Here is a 19,701-nt window from a genome sequence, read left to right on the forward strand (position 1 = left end):
AGCAGCAGCAGCAGCAGCAGCAGCAGCAGCAGCAGCCAGGTGCTGTAATCCTAGCTACTCAGGAGGGTGAGATCTGAGGATCACCGTTCAAAGCCAGCCTGGGCAGGAAAGTGAGACTCTTATCTCCAATAAGCCACTAGAAAAATAGAAAATTGGAAGTGGTAATGTGGCTCAAGTGGTAGAGTGTTTGCCTTGAGCTGAAGAGCACAGGGACAGTGTCCAAGCCCAGAGTTCAAGACCCACAACTGACCAAAAAAAAAAAGTGATTCTTGATATTCTGTATGGTTAAAATCTCAGACAAATCAAATTCTAGGAAAGATTTGCTATTTGAAACTTTTGAGATGATTCCTATTGAAATGTTAACAATTTGTTAAATATAAAATAATGTTTTTTTTTCCCTAAATGATTCACCTTGGTTTACACAAAAGGCCTCTGAGTACTCTTAAATGTAACATTGTGAAAGAACTAGGTCTGTCACAATTGGATGTCTACATTCCATTTCTGTTCTGAGTTATCAGTTAAACAGTATCCTCAAGCTGAAGAATCATTTTTTTGTAAACTTAATTAGTTACTCAAATTTGGCTAAAAAGTGCTCTTCCCCCCTCAGCCCTACCCCCTTTCCTCTCCTTCCCCCACCCCACCATCTGACCCACCGTCCCCTATGGGACAAAAGCACAGGTTGATCAACCATCCATGTCTTCAGAGAAATCACAGGAAAGCTTTCAAATGGAACTGTTCGGCCAGAAACAGCTAGAGCTAAAGAAATGCTTTCTCTCCTTCCACCAGGTGGAGCTACAAGCTATCATCAGACTTGGTTCCTACTGGTTTTCTGCTCTGCAATTTGCTAAGGACCTACTTTCAGAACGAACATCTGGGTCTTTTTTCACTTGGATGGTTCAAGTGTCCTCAGTGAAATCCACACACCATGCAGTAAGAGTCAAATGGAAGACATGACATCTCAAATCCCTCTGAGAGGGATTCTCAAGAGCACGAGGAATTAGGATCTGTCTTAAAAAAAAATGTCCTTTTCAGCGGCAGTTTCCTATAGGAAAGCTGGCAGTGAAAATGGCCTACCTCCTAAATCTGTGGTTTCTGGAGCCAAGAGAAGATTTACCTCCCAGTTCTTGGGGCTCATAGCTAAATCTACACATATGTGTTTCCTGTCTTTGGTTGTATACTTTCATTTTCTATCCATCAACCCATCCATCCACCCACCCACCCACCCACATATCCATCCATCCATCCATCCAACCATCCATCCATCCATCCATCCATCCAAAGTATTTTCTCTTAATGCAGGTGAGCTTTTGGTCTCAAAGCCAGGTCTCACGGTGAGAGCTCCCCTAACAGTTCCACACCAGCTGTAAGCTGAGTGGTTACCTGGCCTTCCTAAACACTTCAGTTCCAAACCAGGCCCTCTATAATTGGCATGATAATAAAGTTTCTTCTGCTTTAATCCTGACAAAAGAGAAACCTGATATTAACCTGTAAATTTTTTTTAAATTTTTAGCCACAGTGCTACTTCCTATTTTCTATTGCTTTGGTAAGTCTCATAGACTTTCCTGTCTAGGCTGGTTTCAAATCTTAGCCTCCTGAGTAGCTAGGATTACAGGCGTGAGCTACTGGTGCCCGACAAGCTTTTTTTTTTTTTTTTAAACTGGCCTGTTTTCCTGTTCCAGGGCTTACTGGGAAAGTAATTGAAATAATTTTGCTTTCTGTTCTTTGTTTCTGCTTTCTTTAGCCCTTCTCTAAAACCAACCAGAACACGTATTCCATTGTATGGAATGAAGTATTTCCTGATTCTTCTTTTTTTTTCCCTTCCGGTTGTGGGGCTTGAACTCAGGGCCTGGGCACTGTCTCTCAGCTCTTCAGCTCAAGGTTAGCACTACCACTTGAGCCACAGTGCCACTTCTGGTTTTCTGAGTGGTTTATTGGAGATAAGAATCTCTCATACTTTCCTGCCCAAGCTGGCTTTGAACAGTGATCCTCAGATCTCAGCCTGCTGAATAGCTAGGATTACAGGCGTGAGCCACTGGCGCTTTGCTATTTCCTGATTCTTAAATCACAAATTAAGTCCACTAAAAATCTCTAAATTGGGAAATTGAGGCAGGAGGCTTGCAAGTTCAATGTCAGCCCGGGCAACTTAGTGAAACCTAGTCTGAAAATAAAATTCAGAAACTGGCTGAGGATACAGATTAGTGGTCTTAAGGTGTTCAGTTCTCAGGAAAACAGGGCCTGGGCTCTGCCCCTGAGCTCTTTTGCTCAAGGCTAGCATTCTACTACTTTGAGCCATAGCTCTACTACCAGTTTTTGAAGTTAATTGGAGAGAAGAGTGTCATGGAAACTTTTCTGCCCCAGCTGGCTTTGAACCATGATCCTCAGATCCCAGCCTCCTGAGTAGCTAGGATTACAGGCATAAGCCACTGACACCCAGTTTGAAGAGTCGCTTGTAAGAAAAGGAAGTCACACAGAAAGATTTATGCAGCAGATTTCTGCACGCTGAGAATGGTGAGGAAAACCGTGTATGGCTCCAACGTGGTACAAGAGCCTTCTTCAGTGAACACTGCCCAAGACTGCCCGCTCCCCTGTCAACAGCGAGGATGAGACTGTACCGTGGTTCATCATCAGCAGTGACATCCCTTAAAGATGGATGGCACTGTAGGAAAAGTATGTTCACATACAGACCTGCAGGTCTTTTTGATCCTTCTTGCTTTCCAGGGTGGGGGTTCTTGTTATGAAGTCATACAGCATGCTGTTGAGAGACAATCAGCTTCCCATCAAAAAGTGCTGCAGAAATAAAACACGTCACATCAGAAAGCACAACCTCTGTGGGAAGCCAGTGACAGGATACCTGAGAAGCAGAAAATATCCTGGTGGGGCAAGGTTCAGCTGCGCAGACTCCTTCAGTACTCCCAACAGCGAAGGGAAGTTCTCTTGCAAGTCCAGAACTGGAAGTCTGTTTTTAAAAAAATAGAAAAAAAAATACCAACTGTGAACTGAAAGTAGAATATTTACTTCCTAAGCAAATTTTAGATCCACAAGTTTAGAACACAGGGGAGGAAACTCATTTTTGTTAGTGCAACTTAACTGTACAAAGAGATTTTACTGTGATCTTTCCAAACACATATATGATGAACTCGCATGGAACTCACTCCTGTTATGGCTCTTTCACAACCTCTAATCCTTCTGTGGAGGGTTTCAGTAGTCTATTCTCATGCCTGGCATGATGTCCTGGATCACATTCACCCCTCCACACTCTTGTCTGCCTCCCTCCTGCTGGTTTCTAATCTCAAATAGTCCCTGAGGGGAACAGTTTCACTGGCCTGGTACTTGCTTTGCTTTCTGTTCGTTTTATCACAGTAGACACAAGCTCAACTTTGGTATTTGGGCAAGCACTTGGATGTCTATAATCCTAGCTACTTGGGAAGTAAAGATTGGGGATTATGGTTTGAAGCAATCCAGGCATCAAAGTTCTCAAGATTCAATCTCAACCCATGGTTGGGGGTACAGTGATACATGCCTGTCATCCCAGTGACAAAGGAAACAAATAGAAGAAGTGCAGCACAGGCTGGTCTGGACGTAAGCAACACCCTATCTCAAAATGACTAATGTAAAAAGGGACCGCACAAGGAGTGGCACAAGTGGTAGAGCACTGTTTAGTATGTGGGAGACCATGAATTTAGGTAGCATTCCCCCATGCCCCCCCAAAAAAGAAAGAAAACCAGATGTTGATTAATTCATGGTCACAACAATGGCACGTACAATCCCGGAGGGCTCGTGACGGGACTACGTTACCTCTGGATGAAAACATAGCAAAACTGCAACACAGGGATATCCACTAGGGGAGATTTCTGAAAAATAAAGCAAAATCCATTACTCCACACTGGTAGGAAGTGAGACTATCAAACAATTTCAACACAAAAGGCAATGTCATGTACCTATCAAATCAAAGGTCTAAGCCAATATCCCAATACCCGACTATAAGCACCTTCCCTCCCTTGCTGACAGCATTTTTTTTGGTGGGGGGGGTCCAGTTGTAGGGCCTGAACTTTGGGCCTGGGTGCTGTCCCTCAGCTCTTCAGCTCATGGCTAGAGCTCTACCACTTGAGCCACAGCACCACTTCTGGCTTTTTTTTTTCTTTTTTTGGTCGGTTGTGGGGCTTGAACTCTGGGCATGGGCGCTGTCCCTCAGCTCTTCAGCTCAAGGCGAGCGCTCTACCACTTGAGCTATAGCGCCACTTCCGGTTTTCTGGTGGTTTATTGGAGATAGTGGGGCTTGAACTCTGGGCATGGGCGCTGTCCCTCAGCTCTTCAGCTCAAAGCGCTCTACCACTTGAGCTATAGCGCCACTTCCGGTTTTCTGGTGGTTTATTGGAGATAGGAGTCTCATGGTCTCTCCTGCCCAGGCTGGCTTTGAACCTTGATCCTCAGATCTCCGCCTCCTGAGTAGCTAGGATTACAGGTGTGAGCCACCAGCGCCCGGCTCTGGCTTTTTTCTTATGTGGTGCTTAGGAATCGGACTCAGGACCTCATGCATGCAAGGCAAGCGCTCTACCACTGAGCCACCTTCCCAGCCCCGGCAGCATTTGTTTATGAAAAGCTTAAAACTATAAATGTGCCCTTTCAATGTGTGTCTTCTGCAACTCAGGAAATGTCTCTCTCGACCTAGGGACCATCTTTGGATGTATAATCACCAGGAAAGACCAGCCTCAGTCTCTTGGCCTCCACAGAAGGGTGGGAAGCAGCAGATGGCCCGGACAGCCCAAACACAGTGACCCCACTCCTTGCACACACCTGCTTTTCTCTGAGTGCCCTCTCTCCCTGGCTCCTTGCCCTTCCTTCTCCCTCTAATCGTTCTGCACAGGTCAGAGTTGAGCCCAGCTCCTTCCCCACTGTGGCCACCGTGATATACATCTGCCAGTACCATCTTGGGCAGAGGCTGGCTGGGTTTACTTGACACCTTTAAGACTGTAAGTTCTTCGAGACAAGTGCGTTTCCTCTTTCTAAATGACATTCCAGGAGGTGCACAGAAGGTGCTAACAACAAACTGGAACACCAGGCAGTTGGGAGTCAGGGCAGTGGGATCTGACCTCAGGTGGCTATTGCTTCAAAGAGCAGCACTGGAGCAACCAGCCCAGGAATAACACATGCCAGGAAGTCCATCCTGCTCCCGCCCGCTGCTCTTCCCTCCTGGACACAATGTGCAGAGAGGAGCATTAGCAAGAGATTCCCCAAGCTCACCTCATCCCCTTTGATTTGTGGTGGCCTCTTCACCACCTCCTTCACCAGATGCAGCACTGTGTCTGTCTGCAGGGTGCTGAGTGCACAGATCAAGTCAACCAGGGTGAGCTGGGACATGGTGGCCACGGGGACTATCTGCCAAGAAAAAGTAACTCCTCGAAGGCTGGCACAGAGGAAATAAAAACAGAAGCATTCCACGTAGCTCTTCTCAGAGAAAGAAGTAGTTGGCTTTGATCTTTGAAACCTTGCACTTGGTTTTTCTTTGAACTATGCCTCAGGTTCCAACATTTTGCTTAGTAACTGGAGATTAGACTTTTGGAGATGAACTTTTCTTCCTGGGCTAACTTCAAACCAGCCATGCCCCTCAAGATCTTAGCATCCTGAGCAGCTAGGATTACAAGTGTGAATCACCAGCATCCTGCTCTGTCTCTCTGTCTTTGTCTCTCTGTGTCTGTCTGTCTGTCTGTCTGTCTGTCTCTCTCTCTCTCACACACACACACATTTTTGAAACCAATATTTTCTACTGAGCTGGGAAAAGGAATATGCCTTGGTGGGTTTAAAGCAAGGAAAGCCTTCGGTATGTGCCATAAATCAGGAAGACAAGGCTACGGGCAATAGTGATGGTACATAAGAGTAAAAAGTATTTTAGAAACAGATGCACTGCGCTTGAAGGAGCTGGAACAAAGAAATGAAACTGAAAGCATGAAGATAGGAGGGAACACTCCAGGCAGATCAAGTTCAGGCTGGCAGGCTCTGGCAGGAAGAGCACACTTTTGCCCACAGAGGTCTACATATCATAGTCACAAGAACTTGGGGAAAACAAACAAACCCAGCTAGTATCAGGTTTACTGCTGGGAGAGCATCTCGCCATGTGAGGAAAGGTGATTGGGGCCTCACTGCTTGCTCTTCTCAGACAGCAGCAGCCCATCTTGGCCATGGAGGCTGGGGCACTGGGGTCATCTAGGAGGAGGCACCCCCTCCCCACCCTGGTAGAATAATGCAAAGTGTGTTGGCTCTGCAGCCGTAAGTAAACTAAGTGCTGGAGGACATCCTGATGGACCACTGGGACAACAACGAGTGGAGCAAATCCAGGGCGAAGTCATCATTCATTCACTAAGAAGAATCGTTCATTCCTTATTATAATCAGGGACAAGTGGTACTGTCCTGCATTAGAGAAGTGTAAGTGGAACCAAGGAATGGGAGGACAGTGGATTGCTTCTTGGCTGGGTGAGATGGTCACTGCACTTTAAGATGTGTTTTTGTTTTGTTTTTGGTGGTACTAAGGTTGAACGCTGGGCTTTGCATTTGCTAGGCAGGTTCTATAGCACTTGAACCATCTTTCTTTCCCTTTTTGCATTTTTTTTTGTTTCGTGCCAGTTCTGGGACCTGAACCCAGGGCATGAGCACCATCCCTGAGCTTTCCTGCCTGGGCTGGCTTTGCACTGCAATCCTTAGATCTCAGCCTTCTGAGTAGCAAGGATTACAAGTGTGAGCCACCCTTACCTGGTGTGCATTGATTATTTTTGAGAGAAGGTCTTGATTTATGCCTGAGCTAGCTTAACTGTGATCTTCCTATTTGTGTTTTGTGTCAATGGGCATGTACGACCATGCCAAATCATTGGCTGAGATGAATTCTGACAAACTTCTGCCTGGGCTGACCTTGAACCTCTGACTTCTCAATTTTGCCTCTTGAGTAGTTAGGATTATAGGCTTAAGCTACTTCACTCAGACATTTCTTAATTCTTTATAATAGACAATGTTCTCTGCAAGAGTGCAGGCATGTTAGATGAAAAGAGGCAAAAAGAAGAGAATTATATCCATTAGAAAAACTAACAAATGGAAGGCAGAGGTGGGCTCCTCTCTGCGCATCAAACCCGATTCCTGCTGTTTCCCAACACAGCGGTCCCCACGCTGGCCCCTGTGTCCCCTGAGTTTCCAGGGCTCCCTGGTTTTTTGTTTGTTTGTTTTTAAGCCAAAGTGAGTTTACCTTCATCTTGCTGTGGCGCTGAGCTCTCTTCCTGCTCCACACTGCTGCAACTGCGGCTATCAGCTGGACCCCGAGATGGGCTGTCAAGGGGTTTAGGAAGTCCAAAATCTTTTGTCTTATGGTCTAGAAAGTAGAAAAAAAAAAAGATCTGTTGCAGAATAAATAATATCAGAGCTCTCATGGAATCCACATTTAGCTACTACCTATGGTAGGTACTGAGTGCAAGGATCTATGGTGTCAGTATTCAAACAGCAGGCTTCACAGCTGGGTGGGAAGAGGGGGGACAGGAGCCGCCATTAAAGGAACTGGATGGGAGATGGCGTCTGCTGCCATGCCAAAGGGAGCGCACTGTGACGTGCAGGGATGTGGCTAGCCAAGCTGAGCAGGAGTCCCAGGAGACGATGGATACCTCCCCCTCCCCACCCCATCGGTGAGTGGGATGGGGCTGGGCTATTTTTTTTTTTTTCTAGACAGCTGGGAATGGAACATAGGGCCTGGTGCATGCCAGGCAAACTCTCATGCCCCAGCCTGGGGTGGGGTCTTGAAAAAGCCACACAGACTTGGCAGAGGTGGTAAGAGGGGACCCAGGCAGCTGAGCCCTCTTTCTACAGCCTTAGCCTGGCCTCCGGCAGCCAGGGGCGGGCTTAGGTTCATTAAGTACCATTTCGCTACTTGTTACTTAGCCAACTTAAAGTAAACTTGCGACCTCTCCCCAGATGGATCTCCTTATTCTGTCACCCTGCCTCTGGTGTCTCACAGGCTTTTCCAGCTTCTGAAAGCTGCTACGACCCTAGTTGGTGAAGCCGGCTTCCTTCCCAGCTGGTTAAATGTCCCCACTCCAGCGAACCTGGGGTCTCAGCAGGCCAGTCTGCCTCAGGATCAGCCTCAGGATCTCTCCCCTCCCACAGCCCTAGACAAGGTCAGAGCATTTGCCTTTCCTTGAAGAACTTCTCTCCCCACCCCCCACCCCCCCTGCTGGCCTCTACCAGGAGGGCAGGATTCCATCTATCTTGTCCACAGACAGAGGTACAGGGCCTGGTGCACACAGCAGGCACAGGAACACGGTGAGAAAATGCATACCGAAAATGAGAACCAGTCCTCATTACCCATGCTTAGACTACCACAGACAAAGTGAACCTAGCATGGAGCTGTCCCCTCCATTCTACCAGGTTTGTGCTCCAGAAATGCCTCCTTGGGTCCCACTCCACCACTGTGGAAGGGCTAAGAGTCAGGAACTCAGTCAGTAAGTACCCACCAACACCATAATTCATCTCCACTGGTCTGTAGGTGAAAGACTAGCAGCAGCCTATCTTACAAGTGAGGAAATGGAGGCCTAGACAGGCTGAGTACAAAGGCTTTTTCTGAACTTTTTCCCAGCAGGCTTGAACTGCTATGCAACTCCTCAGAGACCCTTTGGCACTGAAAGAACATTCTGGAAGCCACCTATGTATCACACCATCCAAATGCCTGAGCCACAAGGAGAAAGGTCCCTCACCTTGGTGGTTTTAAAGTAAACAGAAGAAGATCCTTTTGTGGTTCCCAGGAGATCCACAGGTCTCTTCTGAGTCTCCTCCTTTCTGAGAACATTCCAGAGAAGGGCCATGGTATTTACAATTCGAGGAAGCTCTTCTAAAATGGCATTCTTGGCATTTCTCATGCTGATGGGGTCACTTGCAGCAGTAGCCTGAAAGTTAAAATGGACAAGTGAGACTTGGCATCACCAGAGCTTTTCTTCAGGGTGCTGCCGGGGCTCGGGTGGGCGACGGTCTCTCCAGCGAGTCATGCCAGTGCTGTCTGGAAGTAATACCCACTTCTGTCTGTTTCAATCTTGGCTTTCTTTCAAAGAGAGACAGCTGGGAGGGAACTCTCTAGATTACAAACTCTTTCAATGATCCACTCAAAGCAGTGGGTGTATTCTAAGATTTAATCCCAGCCCTTGTACCGCAGCTAACATCGATGATGACTCCCAATGCAGATTTAACAAGCACCATACTAGCAAGTACAACAGTAAGAAAATGAGCAGAAGCCTAACATCAAACAAGAGCCTTTACATTTCTATTATGTCGTTTCTGACAAAACAAGCGGCAAGGGCTGAAGCCCAGAGTGAGGAGCGCTAGATCAAAACCAAATGTGTGTGCCTTAACTACACATCTGCACAACTCACGTAAATACATTATTACATCATGTTCTTCCTCTGAAACAGTCGTAACCCAATAAAGACACACATTATATGCCAATTACCCCGAGCACAGGAAAAAAATAAATGAAAGTACCTTTTTGGTTTGGTTGGGTTGTTCCAAAAGACAGAAATGACTGATGGTTGTTAGACCCTCTAGAAGAGTAAGTGGATAATCTGGAGAAATGTTTTCCTTCTTTGAGGTTGAGCTTTAATGAAGAAATGAGAGACTGATTTAGAGAATTTTAGAGAATGGAACCATCAAAGTTACAATCTGACACGCAAACATTGAAAACCCTATCGTAGGTGAACTTGGACTCTCCTAATGAAACAGCGTGAGAATGACTGGTGCTATTTTATGGTCACAGTCACTTTGGAAAAATGGTTTAAGATGTTTGCGAGTTGCAGAGGAGGTGATTCTGCTTAATGTTTATCTCTGTTTGGCAGAACCAACTGACTTGGAGAGAGACGTACTCACACAGAAACCCTGACTAGCCGGAGTGTGTAATGACAATAGCAGCCAGGCTTCTGAGCAGGCTGAGTTGTCCTCCAGCAAACACTGTCATGGAAGTATTGTGCTGCCTCCAAGCCTTCCACATACCTGATGGACAGCTTCACAGACTCACATTCATACTGCTTGACCAGCTCGTCCAGGTTTTTGCAAATCTGGACCACAAAGGGTGTCACGGTCCAGCCAAGAGACTTTCCAAAGTACGGCAAGGAATGGGTGACCAGGCTCACCCAGGCGGGGTGCATGCCATAGCCGTAGGCCGGCTGCAGGCCTCTCACCACTGCGGAAACCAGAAGGCCCTGGGAGGTGAGAGGGTGGGGCTGCACGTACTGCATGGCGCCGATGGCTTGCTGGAAGTTAAGGGCCTTCTGCCATTCCCGGGATAGGGCAGGCTGGCTTTCGGCCTCCTCCTGGACCTGGCCCAGGTGGTGCTCCAAGACAATGAGTGCCTGCAGGAGCTTGAGCAGCTCGATCTGCAGTGGGTGTTCACTCCAGATCTGGTCCTGCCCCAGGTTGATAAGGCTCTCTTCAAACAGACTGTCCTCCAGCAGGGTGCGGCCGCGGTCTGCCACGGCCAGGCCGTAGCGCTTCTGGCTTGTGTACATGGACGCCGAGAGGGAGAGCAGGACGAACTCCTGCACCTTGCACCTCTGCAGTAGGCTGTGGATGAAGTCCACGTTCTTCCCCTCGGCGGACTTGGCCACCGACACCAGCTGCGTCATGATTCGAATGAGCACCTCGACGCTCTTTACCTGCACGTCCCGGTTCCCGAGGATGTCTCGGTGGCACACCTTTAAGTAGCAAGGGTAGTAGGAGCGCAGGAAGCTCAGGCAGAGGTAGGTGAGGAGCTCGATCAGCAGGGAGTGGGGGCACACGTTAGGGGCCTGGGTCTGGAGCTTCCCATAGAAACTCTGCCCCACAAGGGCCTCCTGGTGGCGCGCGAGAAGGTTGGAGATGAGATTGAGGTGCGCGGTGGAGCTGGTGTCCATGCTGGTTCTGGACACGGCCTCGATGAACTCCTTTGGGTTGGTCTTCAGCACGGCCTCCAGCACGGAGAAGGCGTACAGAACCCGCCGGGAGTCGTAAGGCTGCAGGTAGAGCAGGATGTGCTTGAACAAGGCCTCGAGGGTCTCCTGCCTCTCCTTCTGCTGCTTCAGCAGCCGAGATGTGGTGAGGGCCTGGAGCTCCAAGTCTGCCTCCTCGTCACTCGAGAAAGACTCCGAGGCCTGTGTCTTGTCCGAGTCCACCCTCACCAGGCCCAACTTGGCATTGGACTTGAAGTTTTCTGACTGGGAGGCTGCCAGCAAGACCGAGCGTTTGGGGTACGCTCTGCCCCCCATGGGGAGGGGCGCGCAGCAGTTCTCCTCATGGCTCAGCTCCTGTGGGTCGTGGGAGGGGGAGGAGAAGGTGGACGTGTTCTCGCTGTCGGTGTGGACAGAGCTGGTATCTGCAGACTCGGTGTGCTCGCTGCTGTCCGCGGTGCCCGAGGCTGTCCTGTCGGGAAGGTCCACGTAGTAGGGCAGGTCTTCCTCACTCAGCTCGCTTCTTGGCAGGCACTTCTCTGGTTCCTTCTCCACTTCGGCCCAAATGGCTTCTCGATCCACTGTGGTGAGCTGGCTTAGAGGGAGGGGCTCTTCAGAACCACTTTCCTGGAGCTCAGACACCCAGGAAGCCTCTTTATAAGGAGGCTTCTTCCGGTTAAACCAACGATGCAAGTCCTCTGGAAAGCACAACGTGACAAATGACTTTAGAACAGAGAGGCTAGCAATGATGAATGTGCTGTCTTGAAGCCAGAGAGAACAATCAGTATTAGTACAATTCCCCCACAAATCCAACCAGCCTAATTCCATGAGAACAGAGGGGGAGACATAGGAAAATGAGTCTGTATTGTAGAATGCGCAAAGGATGGGGCAATTCAGTCATGCTCTCACAGAAATGCTAAGTTATCACCACATTTTTATGGGCAGCAATTAAAAAATATTTGTGATGTTGTTCCAAGAATTCCCTTTCTAGAAAGATATCCCACAGAAATGCCGGTAAAAGGTCTCACAGTGCTAAGATAAGGGTCTTCATTGAAATGCTGTGTGTGAAGACAAACTACTGAGTGAACTGAAGATCAAAGAAGAGGACTGCAGTGAACACGTTAGGTCCACGCACTCGGCAGACTCCTGCTCGGGTGCTTAAACGTGTGTTCCTTTGTGCTGATAAGATCAGTGTGCAGGACTCAGTACAGGGAAGAGCGGAAGCACAGTGGTGCGGACGGGACAGTGTCTGTCTAACCTGCAGGTGGCGCTACCACAGACTTCCACCTGTGCTTCTACTTCCTCATTAACCCTTTTGAAAAGAGGCACATTGACACTTCTGCAGCCAGGACATACACAGCCCTCTTAAATACTCAGCTCTCTTTAGTGAAAGGCGGAAATCTTTGGTATTTCCAAATGCTGTCTATTGGTAGCTTTTAACAAATGAATGCCGTAAACCCCGAGCAAGAGTTCATAAAATGAAGGGAAAGATGAATAAGATATTAGAAATAATGGCCTGCTTGAGGTTAATAGTTTAACATTTTACAAATAGATTGCTACGGGATGGTAGGAAGAGGAAGGGGTAGGTAGTACATTTCTTGATTCCTTACAGAGAAAGAAAATGGCAGAGCAAGGATATCTTCTATTAGAAGGGTTCCAGCTCTGTAAATGGATAGAAAACATGTTAAGAGGAAGAAGAGAGGCAGGATTGAGATTTTCTAAACCTAAAAAAATCAATGGAGTCCAAACTTTCTTCTAAAAAAGAAATGTACTCAATATCTGTCTTATGTAACTGTCATCCCTCTGTATATCAGCTTTATAATAAAAATAAAAATAAAAACAGGTACAAATATCTTAAATGTAGCTGCCATGAAAAAAAAAGCCACTCCTGTTTTGTTTTGTGTGGGTACTGTGGCTAGAACTCAGAGCCTCCTACTCACGGCTGGCACTTTTACACTTGAACCATTCCTCTGGTTCCAACATTTTGCTGGTTAATTGGAGATAAGACTTTTGGAGATGGGCTTTTCTGCCGGGGCTAGTTTCAAACCCTGTTCCTCTAAATCTCAGCCTTCTGAGTAGTTAGGGGTTACAGGGTTGAGCTCTCAGCCCTTAGCCCTGGCTAAGAATCCTTATTTTTATTCAAACATGATTGATTAAAAATAATTAGTCAAGGGCTGAGAAGGTGGCTCAGTGGTAGAGCGCTTGCCTTGCATACCTGAGGCCCTGGGTTCGATTCCTCAGCACCACATAAGCAAAAAGAAAAAAAAAAGCCAGAAGTGGCACTGTGGCTCAAGTGGTAGAGCGCTAGCCTTGAGCTAACGAGCTGAGGGACAGCGCTCAGGCCCAGAGTTCAGGCCCCATGACCGGACCCTCCCCCCCAAAAAAATAGTCAACAAATCATACTTTTATGGAGTACAATGTATTGTTTTTAATATGTATATATTATGTGGTGGCTATATCTATAATCATAGCCACTCTAAGGTTGAGATTAGCAATTCAGTCCTAGTCTAGACAAAATGTCTTAAAGACACCAACTCAATCAACAAAGAGCCGTGTATGGTGGCATGCAATTGTTACTAGTTATTTGTAAAGTATATATAGGAGGATCATGGTCCAGGCTATCCCAGGAAAAAGACCCTATTCAAAAAATTATGAAACATAAAGAACTAGAGGTATGGATAAAGTGGTAGAGAGACTGTCAAGCTTGAGGGCCTGAGTTTAAATCCCAGTACCATGAAAGGAAAAGTATATATGAAATTATTTTTTTAAAACTTTGTTTGGGTCCGGTCGTGGGGCCTGAACTCTGGGCCTGGGTGCTGTCTCTCAGCTCTTCAGCTCAAGGCTAGTGCTCTACCACTTGAGACTGTGCGCGACTTCTGGCTTTTTTCTTTTTGCTTATGTGATGCTGAGGAATCCAACACAGGGCCTCATGCATGTAAGGTAAGTGCTCTACCACTGAGCTACCTTCACAGCCCCATGAAATTATTAAATCAAACAAACATAGCGCCTCTCGCCATTTTCTAGTAGTGAGGATGGGTAAAACCTACTCCCACCGAAGTAGAGAATAGAATATGGGGGGAGCAGAGGGAAGAAGAAGGACAGAAGCCAAAGGCAGGAAGATTTAGTTGGATGGGAGGATTCCGTTTTAGTGATCTACTGCACAGTATGGTGGCCACCATTAATAATAAACACATTTCAAATTTTCCTTATTTTGGAACAAAACTCTTCTGGTGTTTTTAGTGAAAACAACAATCCACTAACAGTTCTGAGTGCTAATTCTGATTGCTTAAAATTTCATAGTACCCACAGCTGACAAGGCATTTTCAAGCCATCTGAATCTAGCAGGACTGCCAAGTGGGGCTAATCCCTGAACTGTGGCCGGGGCAGTGGAGGGCCTCCCTCCCGTGCTGGGGACCCTGAGTCACAGCTCACCAGCTGAGTTCTCCTGTTTCAGGCAGTGGATGGAAGTCCTCTGGGTTTTGGGCTGGAGCAGCAGCAGCAGCACAGGTTCAAGGATGCGTGCCACGTCCCCAAGGGAGAGTGCACGCACCAGCCAGCACTGGGCCGCAGCACTGATGGCACCGTCCGTGCAGGCCAGGCTGTCCAAGACGACAAACAAGGACCTGTGTGCAGAAAGACACCCCTAAGTCCAGCTCTGCCAGTCCTATGTATCAGGCATGGTGGCCAGCTCTGCCAGTCCTATGTACCAGGCATGATGGCCAAAAGACACCATGGAAACCCAGATTCATATGTGTGTATATGTATGTATGTATGTATGTATATATATATATATATATATATATATATGAGTGAGGAGAAAGAGAAAGGGAGAGGGGCGAGAGAGGAAGAGAGAGGGAGGGGGGAGGGAGGGAGGGAGAGAAGGAGAGAGAGAGAATGCATCACCACGTTGGGCTTCCAAACACAAGCACAGGAGGACAGGAGGGTCTCAACCTTGGTTTCTTGTTATAATTGTGGAGGAACAAAAAAAAATCTGACTTCTCTGTGAATCGCCTGGGCTCCACGCTGGGGGAGGGCCCTGAATCTCTCTTAGACTGTGGTGCATGGCCTCATAGCTGGTTTGAGAGAATGTGCACTACGTGAAATCAACAAAGCAGAATAGAATGTTTCTACAATAAAACTCCCATCTCAGGCATGAGCTGCTGCTGAGCAAGTGTACGCCACCATGCCGTCAGCCACCGTGGAGGTGTGGGGCTTCCGCCACTCCCTCCACAGTCCTTCACGCATCTGCCTCTCCCGCTACAGTCATTTCATCAAAGACGATACAGAGCTCCACGGCTGATCCAAAGCCTGCGAGCACTTTCACTCCCCACCAAATTAAGACCACTCCTAATGTGTCCTCCCAGGCTTTGGGCCTAACTTATTTAGAACGCCATGGGTGCGCTTATGCAATGGGAGGTCATATATGGGGGTGGGGGTCATGCTTACGTGACCCAGACTCCTACACGGGCCAGGAACTCCTGGGATCCAATGAGAAGGAGCTCACCGATCGAAGGAGCGATTGTGGGAGGTGACGCGGCTGCCTTGTATTTCCCTCGTCAGGTGCCAGATCACAGAAAATCGAAACAGGGCCTCCAACCTTGTTCCCTTGATTAGGAAATGCACAGGTGTGAGAAATCAGGTTTCCCAATGCTGTGTTCAGTCACAATGAGCCCATTTAAATAACAAATATGTGCTGTCAGCACCATAGCCAGGTGCAGTATTTATCTGGTGGGACTTTTCAGCAGGAAAGGGAAAACCCAGCACTCGCACTCTTTTTGACAGTGAAGGGCACGCTGAAGACTCAACTTTGGTCTATGTTCAGGGTCACCAGAGGAATGTGGTCTAAGGAAAAGCAGAGCATTGTTTGGAAGTGCCAGGCTGATAACCAGAAAAAACAAGGTTGCATTGGGGCAATCAAGGCTCAATAATTTTCTTGTTGTCAGTCGTGGGGCTTGAACTCTGGGCCTGGGCACTATCCCTCATCTCTTCAGCTCAAGGTGAGCACTCTACCACTTGAGCCACAGTGCCACATCCGGCCTTTTCTGTTTATGTGGTGCTAAGGAATTGAACCTAGAGCCTTATGCACGCAAGACAAGCACTCTACCACTGAGCCACCTTCCCAGCTCCAGTAATTTTTTTTTTTTTTTTTTGGTGCCAGTCCTGGGACTTGAACCTAGGATCTGGGCATTGTCCCTGAGATTCTTTTTCTCAGGGCTAATGCTCTACCACTTGAACCACAGAAACACTTCTGGCTTTTTCTGAGTGCTTTATTAGAGATAAGTGTCTCATAGACATTCCTGTTCAGGCTGGCTTCAAACCAGGGTCCACAAATCTCAGCTTCCTGAGTAGCTAGGATTACAGGTGTGAGCTGCCAGTGCCTGGCAAACTCTCTGTACAGCCTTTTTTCTTTTGTGAGTTGTGGGGCTTGGGTGCAGTCCCTGAGCTTTTTCACTGAAGGAGCCACAGTGCTACTTCCTGTTTTCTGGGGGTTAATTGGAGATATGTCTAGACTAGCATCGAAGTGTCATCCTCAGATCTGAGCCTTCTTGGTTGCTAGGATTATGAGTGTGAGCCACTGACACCTGGCTTTCAGTACGTTTTTCAAAAATTTATTTTTTCTGTGGTACCAATGAATCGAACCCAGGGATTCATGAATGCTAGGCAAGCATTCTACTAAGTCACATTCCTAGCACTCTCAGATCATTTTTAAAGGGAAAATACAGACAACACATTTTCAGTAACTGCTTGCTTTCCAGTACCTGCAGAAACCCTGCAATCCTGACTTGGCGTTGGGTGGGTTTCTCCAGGAGCCTTCATACACACATGAACATGCTTTTAGAACTCTAAAGAGGATGGCTTGAGCTCTCAGAAATCTTCCAGACTTGAAGTTCTTGAACACTTCAGCTCATGAATAAGGATAGCCACCGAGCCCAGTACTCTGGCTGGGTATGGCCAGGTCTTCCTGGGACATATGAAGCAGGGCTGCCCCAGCAGCAGTAGCGGTAGCCACAGATGGAAGGCTTACCTTGTCAGGGTCCAGGAGGGCATGGCAGATGATGTCCTCACAGACGCTGGCTGTGGGGGCCAGGCAATGCAGCCTGTAGAACAGTTCTACGCAGGTGATGTGGTGCTCCCGGCTCTCCTTGTTTAGCTGATTCCAAAGCACGCGAGCCACCCTCTGTAAGGAAAAGTGGGCAGGGCTATAGGGACACAGCTGATACCACTGTTCCCATCCTCCTCTCCATAGAGAAATCTCATCCAAAGAAATGCCAAAACCATGGCTGGGAATGTGCCTCAATGGTAGAGTGCTAGCCTAGCATGCATGACACCCTAGATTCATTCCTCAGTCACATAAACAGAAAAAGCAAAAGTGGCACTCAAGTGGTAGCTAGCCTTGAGCAAAAAAGCAGCTCAGGGGGCTGGGAAGGTGGCTCAGTGGTAGAGCGCTTGCCTTGCATGCCTGAGGCCCTGGGTTCGATTCCTCAGCACCACATAAGAAAAAAGAAAAAAGCCGGAAGTGGCTCTGTGGCTCAAGTGGCAGAGCGCTAGCCTTGAGTTGAAGAGCTGAGGGACAGCGCCCAGGCCCAGAGTTCAGGCCCCAAGACTGGACCCAAAAAAAAAAAAAGAAAAGCAGCTCAGAAATAGTATTCTGGCCCTGTGTTCAAGCCTCAGTACTGGCAAAAAACACAAATCAAAACAAAAAACCCCAAACCAGGTGACAGTAGCTCCTGCCTAAAACCCTAGCTACTCAGAAGATTGAGATCTAAGGATCACAGTTCGAAGCCAACGTGGGCTAGAAAGTCTGTGAGACTCTTATCCCCAATTAACCCCAATTAAAAACTGGAATGGAGCTGTGGTTCAAGTGGTAAAACTCTAGCCTTGAGAAAAAAAAAAAAGCTCAAGAACAGTAACCAGGTCCTGAGTTCAAGCCTTAGGACTGTCACAAAAAGTTGAGGCTTAATGAAAAACCTTCCTACTAGAAAATGCTGCTTTTAATTCTATAAATACCATTTCAAAGATTCACAGACAAAATTCTTTCTTCTTTTTAATTCCCTGGGTCTACAGTGAAATTCTGCCGAACAGTCTGATCTGCGTGGGACTTGAGCCATAAACCTCTCCATGTCGATGTCTTGCCCTAGCCCAACTTGCTGGAAAAATGACTGTCCACTGCAGACATGATAAAGACGCTTGGGTGATCTCTTCCCCCATGTTCCAGCCAAGGGCTCTGCGGAGTCCCTGGGAAGGCCACCAGCATGTTGCCATCCCACTCCTCTGAGCAGCAGAGGATCCACCCAATTGGGGGGGGGGAGATGGGGTGGAGATGGGGAGAGGGGGGCGTGTCATGGGCTCCCTGCCTCCGCACAGCCCGCACTTATATGCAGAAGATCCACTTAGGCACAGCAGGCCAAATAGACTGAGGCCTTAATTGCTCTCTCTGTAATTTGCTTACAGGGTGAAATTACGTGCAAGGAAAGGAATGCTCAGAACACTGGAGGCTGCTGCCTTGGCCCAGCTGCAGTGCAGAGATTGTGACAGAAACCAGAACGCACAGACCAGGCATTTTTGGGTCTCAAACAAACATTCTGATGGCTGTTGGAATGGCACAGTCCTTGTCTTAGCCAGTAAGCCTAGTGTTAGTGACAACCTTAAACAAATAGCCTAAGAAGGCCCTCACTACAGTCCTTTGTCTACCATACAAAATACCTGGTAGAAGTCTGTCTTCTCCGCGATGACTTTCAGTATTCCTGGAGCAATGGGGGGAACCGTCACCATCTGCAGCTTGCCGAAAAATGGATTGTGCCCGGAATTCTTGTATCGCTTCATCTTGTCTTCGATAACAAGTGCGAGGGACTGGGAATGGTTTATCACTTCCAGCAGGGTGGAGATGGCCACATTCTGCAGGTAGCAGTCATTCACACAGCAGCAAATGGTCATAAGAGATTTCAGCCAGGACGGAAAGCTAGAATCACTGGCTCCTGATTAGAGGCCAGCCACACAAAACAGAAATAGGCAAAGAACAAACAAACCAATCGGTGAGAAGGGGTTCCAAATTAATAGGCTCCATAGCACCCTAGACTGGGGAAGTGACTTCAGAGTCCCAATGGACAGTAGTGTGCTAACTTGTGGTGGTGACACTTCTTACAGTTGTAATCAAGCAACAATGTGGTCATCAGTGTGGCCTTATTCCAGGGTGACAGTGTCCTTGTGAAAGGAAGGTGTCACATGAAGACAGACATTGGAGCAACACAAAAAAAGGAAGGCTGAATACTGTTGGCCACCACCAGGAGCTTGGAGGCTGCGAGGAGGGGTTCCACCTAGAGTCTCACAGAGAATATGGCCTTGCTGACCACTTAAATTTGGACTGCTGGCTTCTAAGACCACAACACAGTTAAGTTTCTGTTGTTTAAGTCACTCAAGTTGTGGTCATCTGCTATAGCAGCTATGGAAACTGTTTCTAAATCTTGAACAATAGGAATCATGAAACAGTCTAAAGTTTTCCATTTCCTGGGATTCATTTCAGGAAATATTATTTTATATGATTAGAGGCACATAAGTATTGCACCTTTGTGATGAAACCATCTATTTACTGACTATTATTGACATCTTTAGTATGCTAGATCTTCTGATATCCCAACCATTGCCACCTTACTATGTGCTAACACATAAATCAAAAACATACACAAGGGCTGCGAAGTTGGCTCAGTGGTAGAGTGCTTGCCTTGCATGCCTGAGGCCCTGGGTTCGATTCCTCAGCACCACATAA

At 47.5% G+C, this 19,701-nt stretch overlaps 1 protein-coding gene across 2 annotated transcripts in view; it reads right to left on the reverse strand.

The window, feature by feature from the left end:
* Positions 1-19,701, reverse strand: part of Dopey2 (dopey family member 2) — a 90,874-nt gene that overhangs the window by 18,109 nt on the left and 53,064 nt on the right. For both annotated transcript variants that reach the window (XR_001175491.1, XM_013027541.1), the window contains exons 15-26: positions 18,642-18,913; positions 16,963-17,115; positions 15,442-15,542; positions 14,370-14,560; positions 10,006-11,635; positions 9,502-9,613; positions 8,724-8,912; positions 7,229-7,351; positions 5,242-5,376; positions 3,796-3,851; positions 2,852-2,956; positions 2,686-2,752 (exon numbers count right to left, since the gene is read on the reverse strand). Coding sequence is in view for 1 of the 2 variants with exons in the window: in XM_013027541.1 (XP_012882995.1) it covers positions 2,686-2,752; positions 2,852-2,956; positions 3,796-3,851; positions 5,242-5,376; positions 7,229-7,351; positions 8,724-8,912; positions 9,502-9,613; positions 10,006-11,635; positions 14,370-14,560; positions 15,442-15,542; positions 16,963-17,115; positions 18,642-18,913 (3,134 nt within the window). In the remaining variant the exon portion in view is untranslated. The remainder of the gene's footprint in view (positions 1-2,685; positions 2,753-2,851; positions 2,957-3,795; positions 3,852-5,241; positions 5,377-7,228; positions 7,352-8,723; positions 8,913-9,501; positions 9,614-10,005; positions 11,636-14,369; positions 14,561-15,441; positions 15,543-16,962; positions 17,116-18,641; positions 18,914-19,701) is intronic.

This window comes from Dipodomys ordii, unplaced genomic scaffold (genome assembly GCF_000151885.1).
Source record: "Dipodomys ordii isolate 6190 unplaced genomic scaffold, Dord_2.0 Scaffold104, whole genome shotgun sequence".
In the NCBI taxonomy this organism is placed as follows: Eukaryota; Metazoa; Chordata; class Mammalia; order Rodentia; family Heteromyidae; genus Dipodomys; species Dipodomys ordii.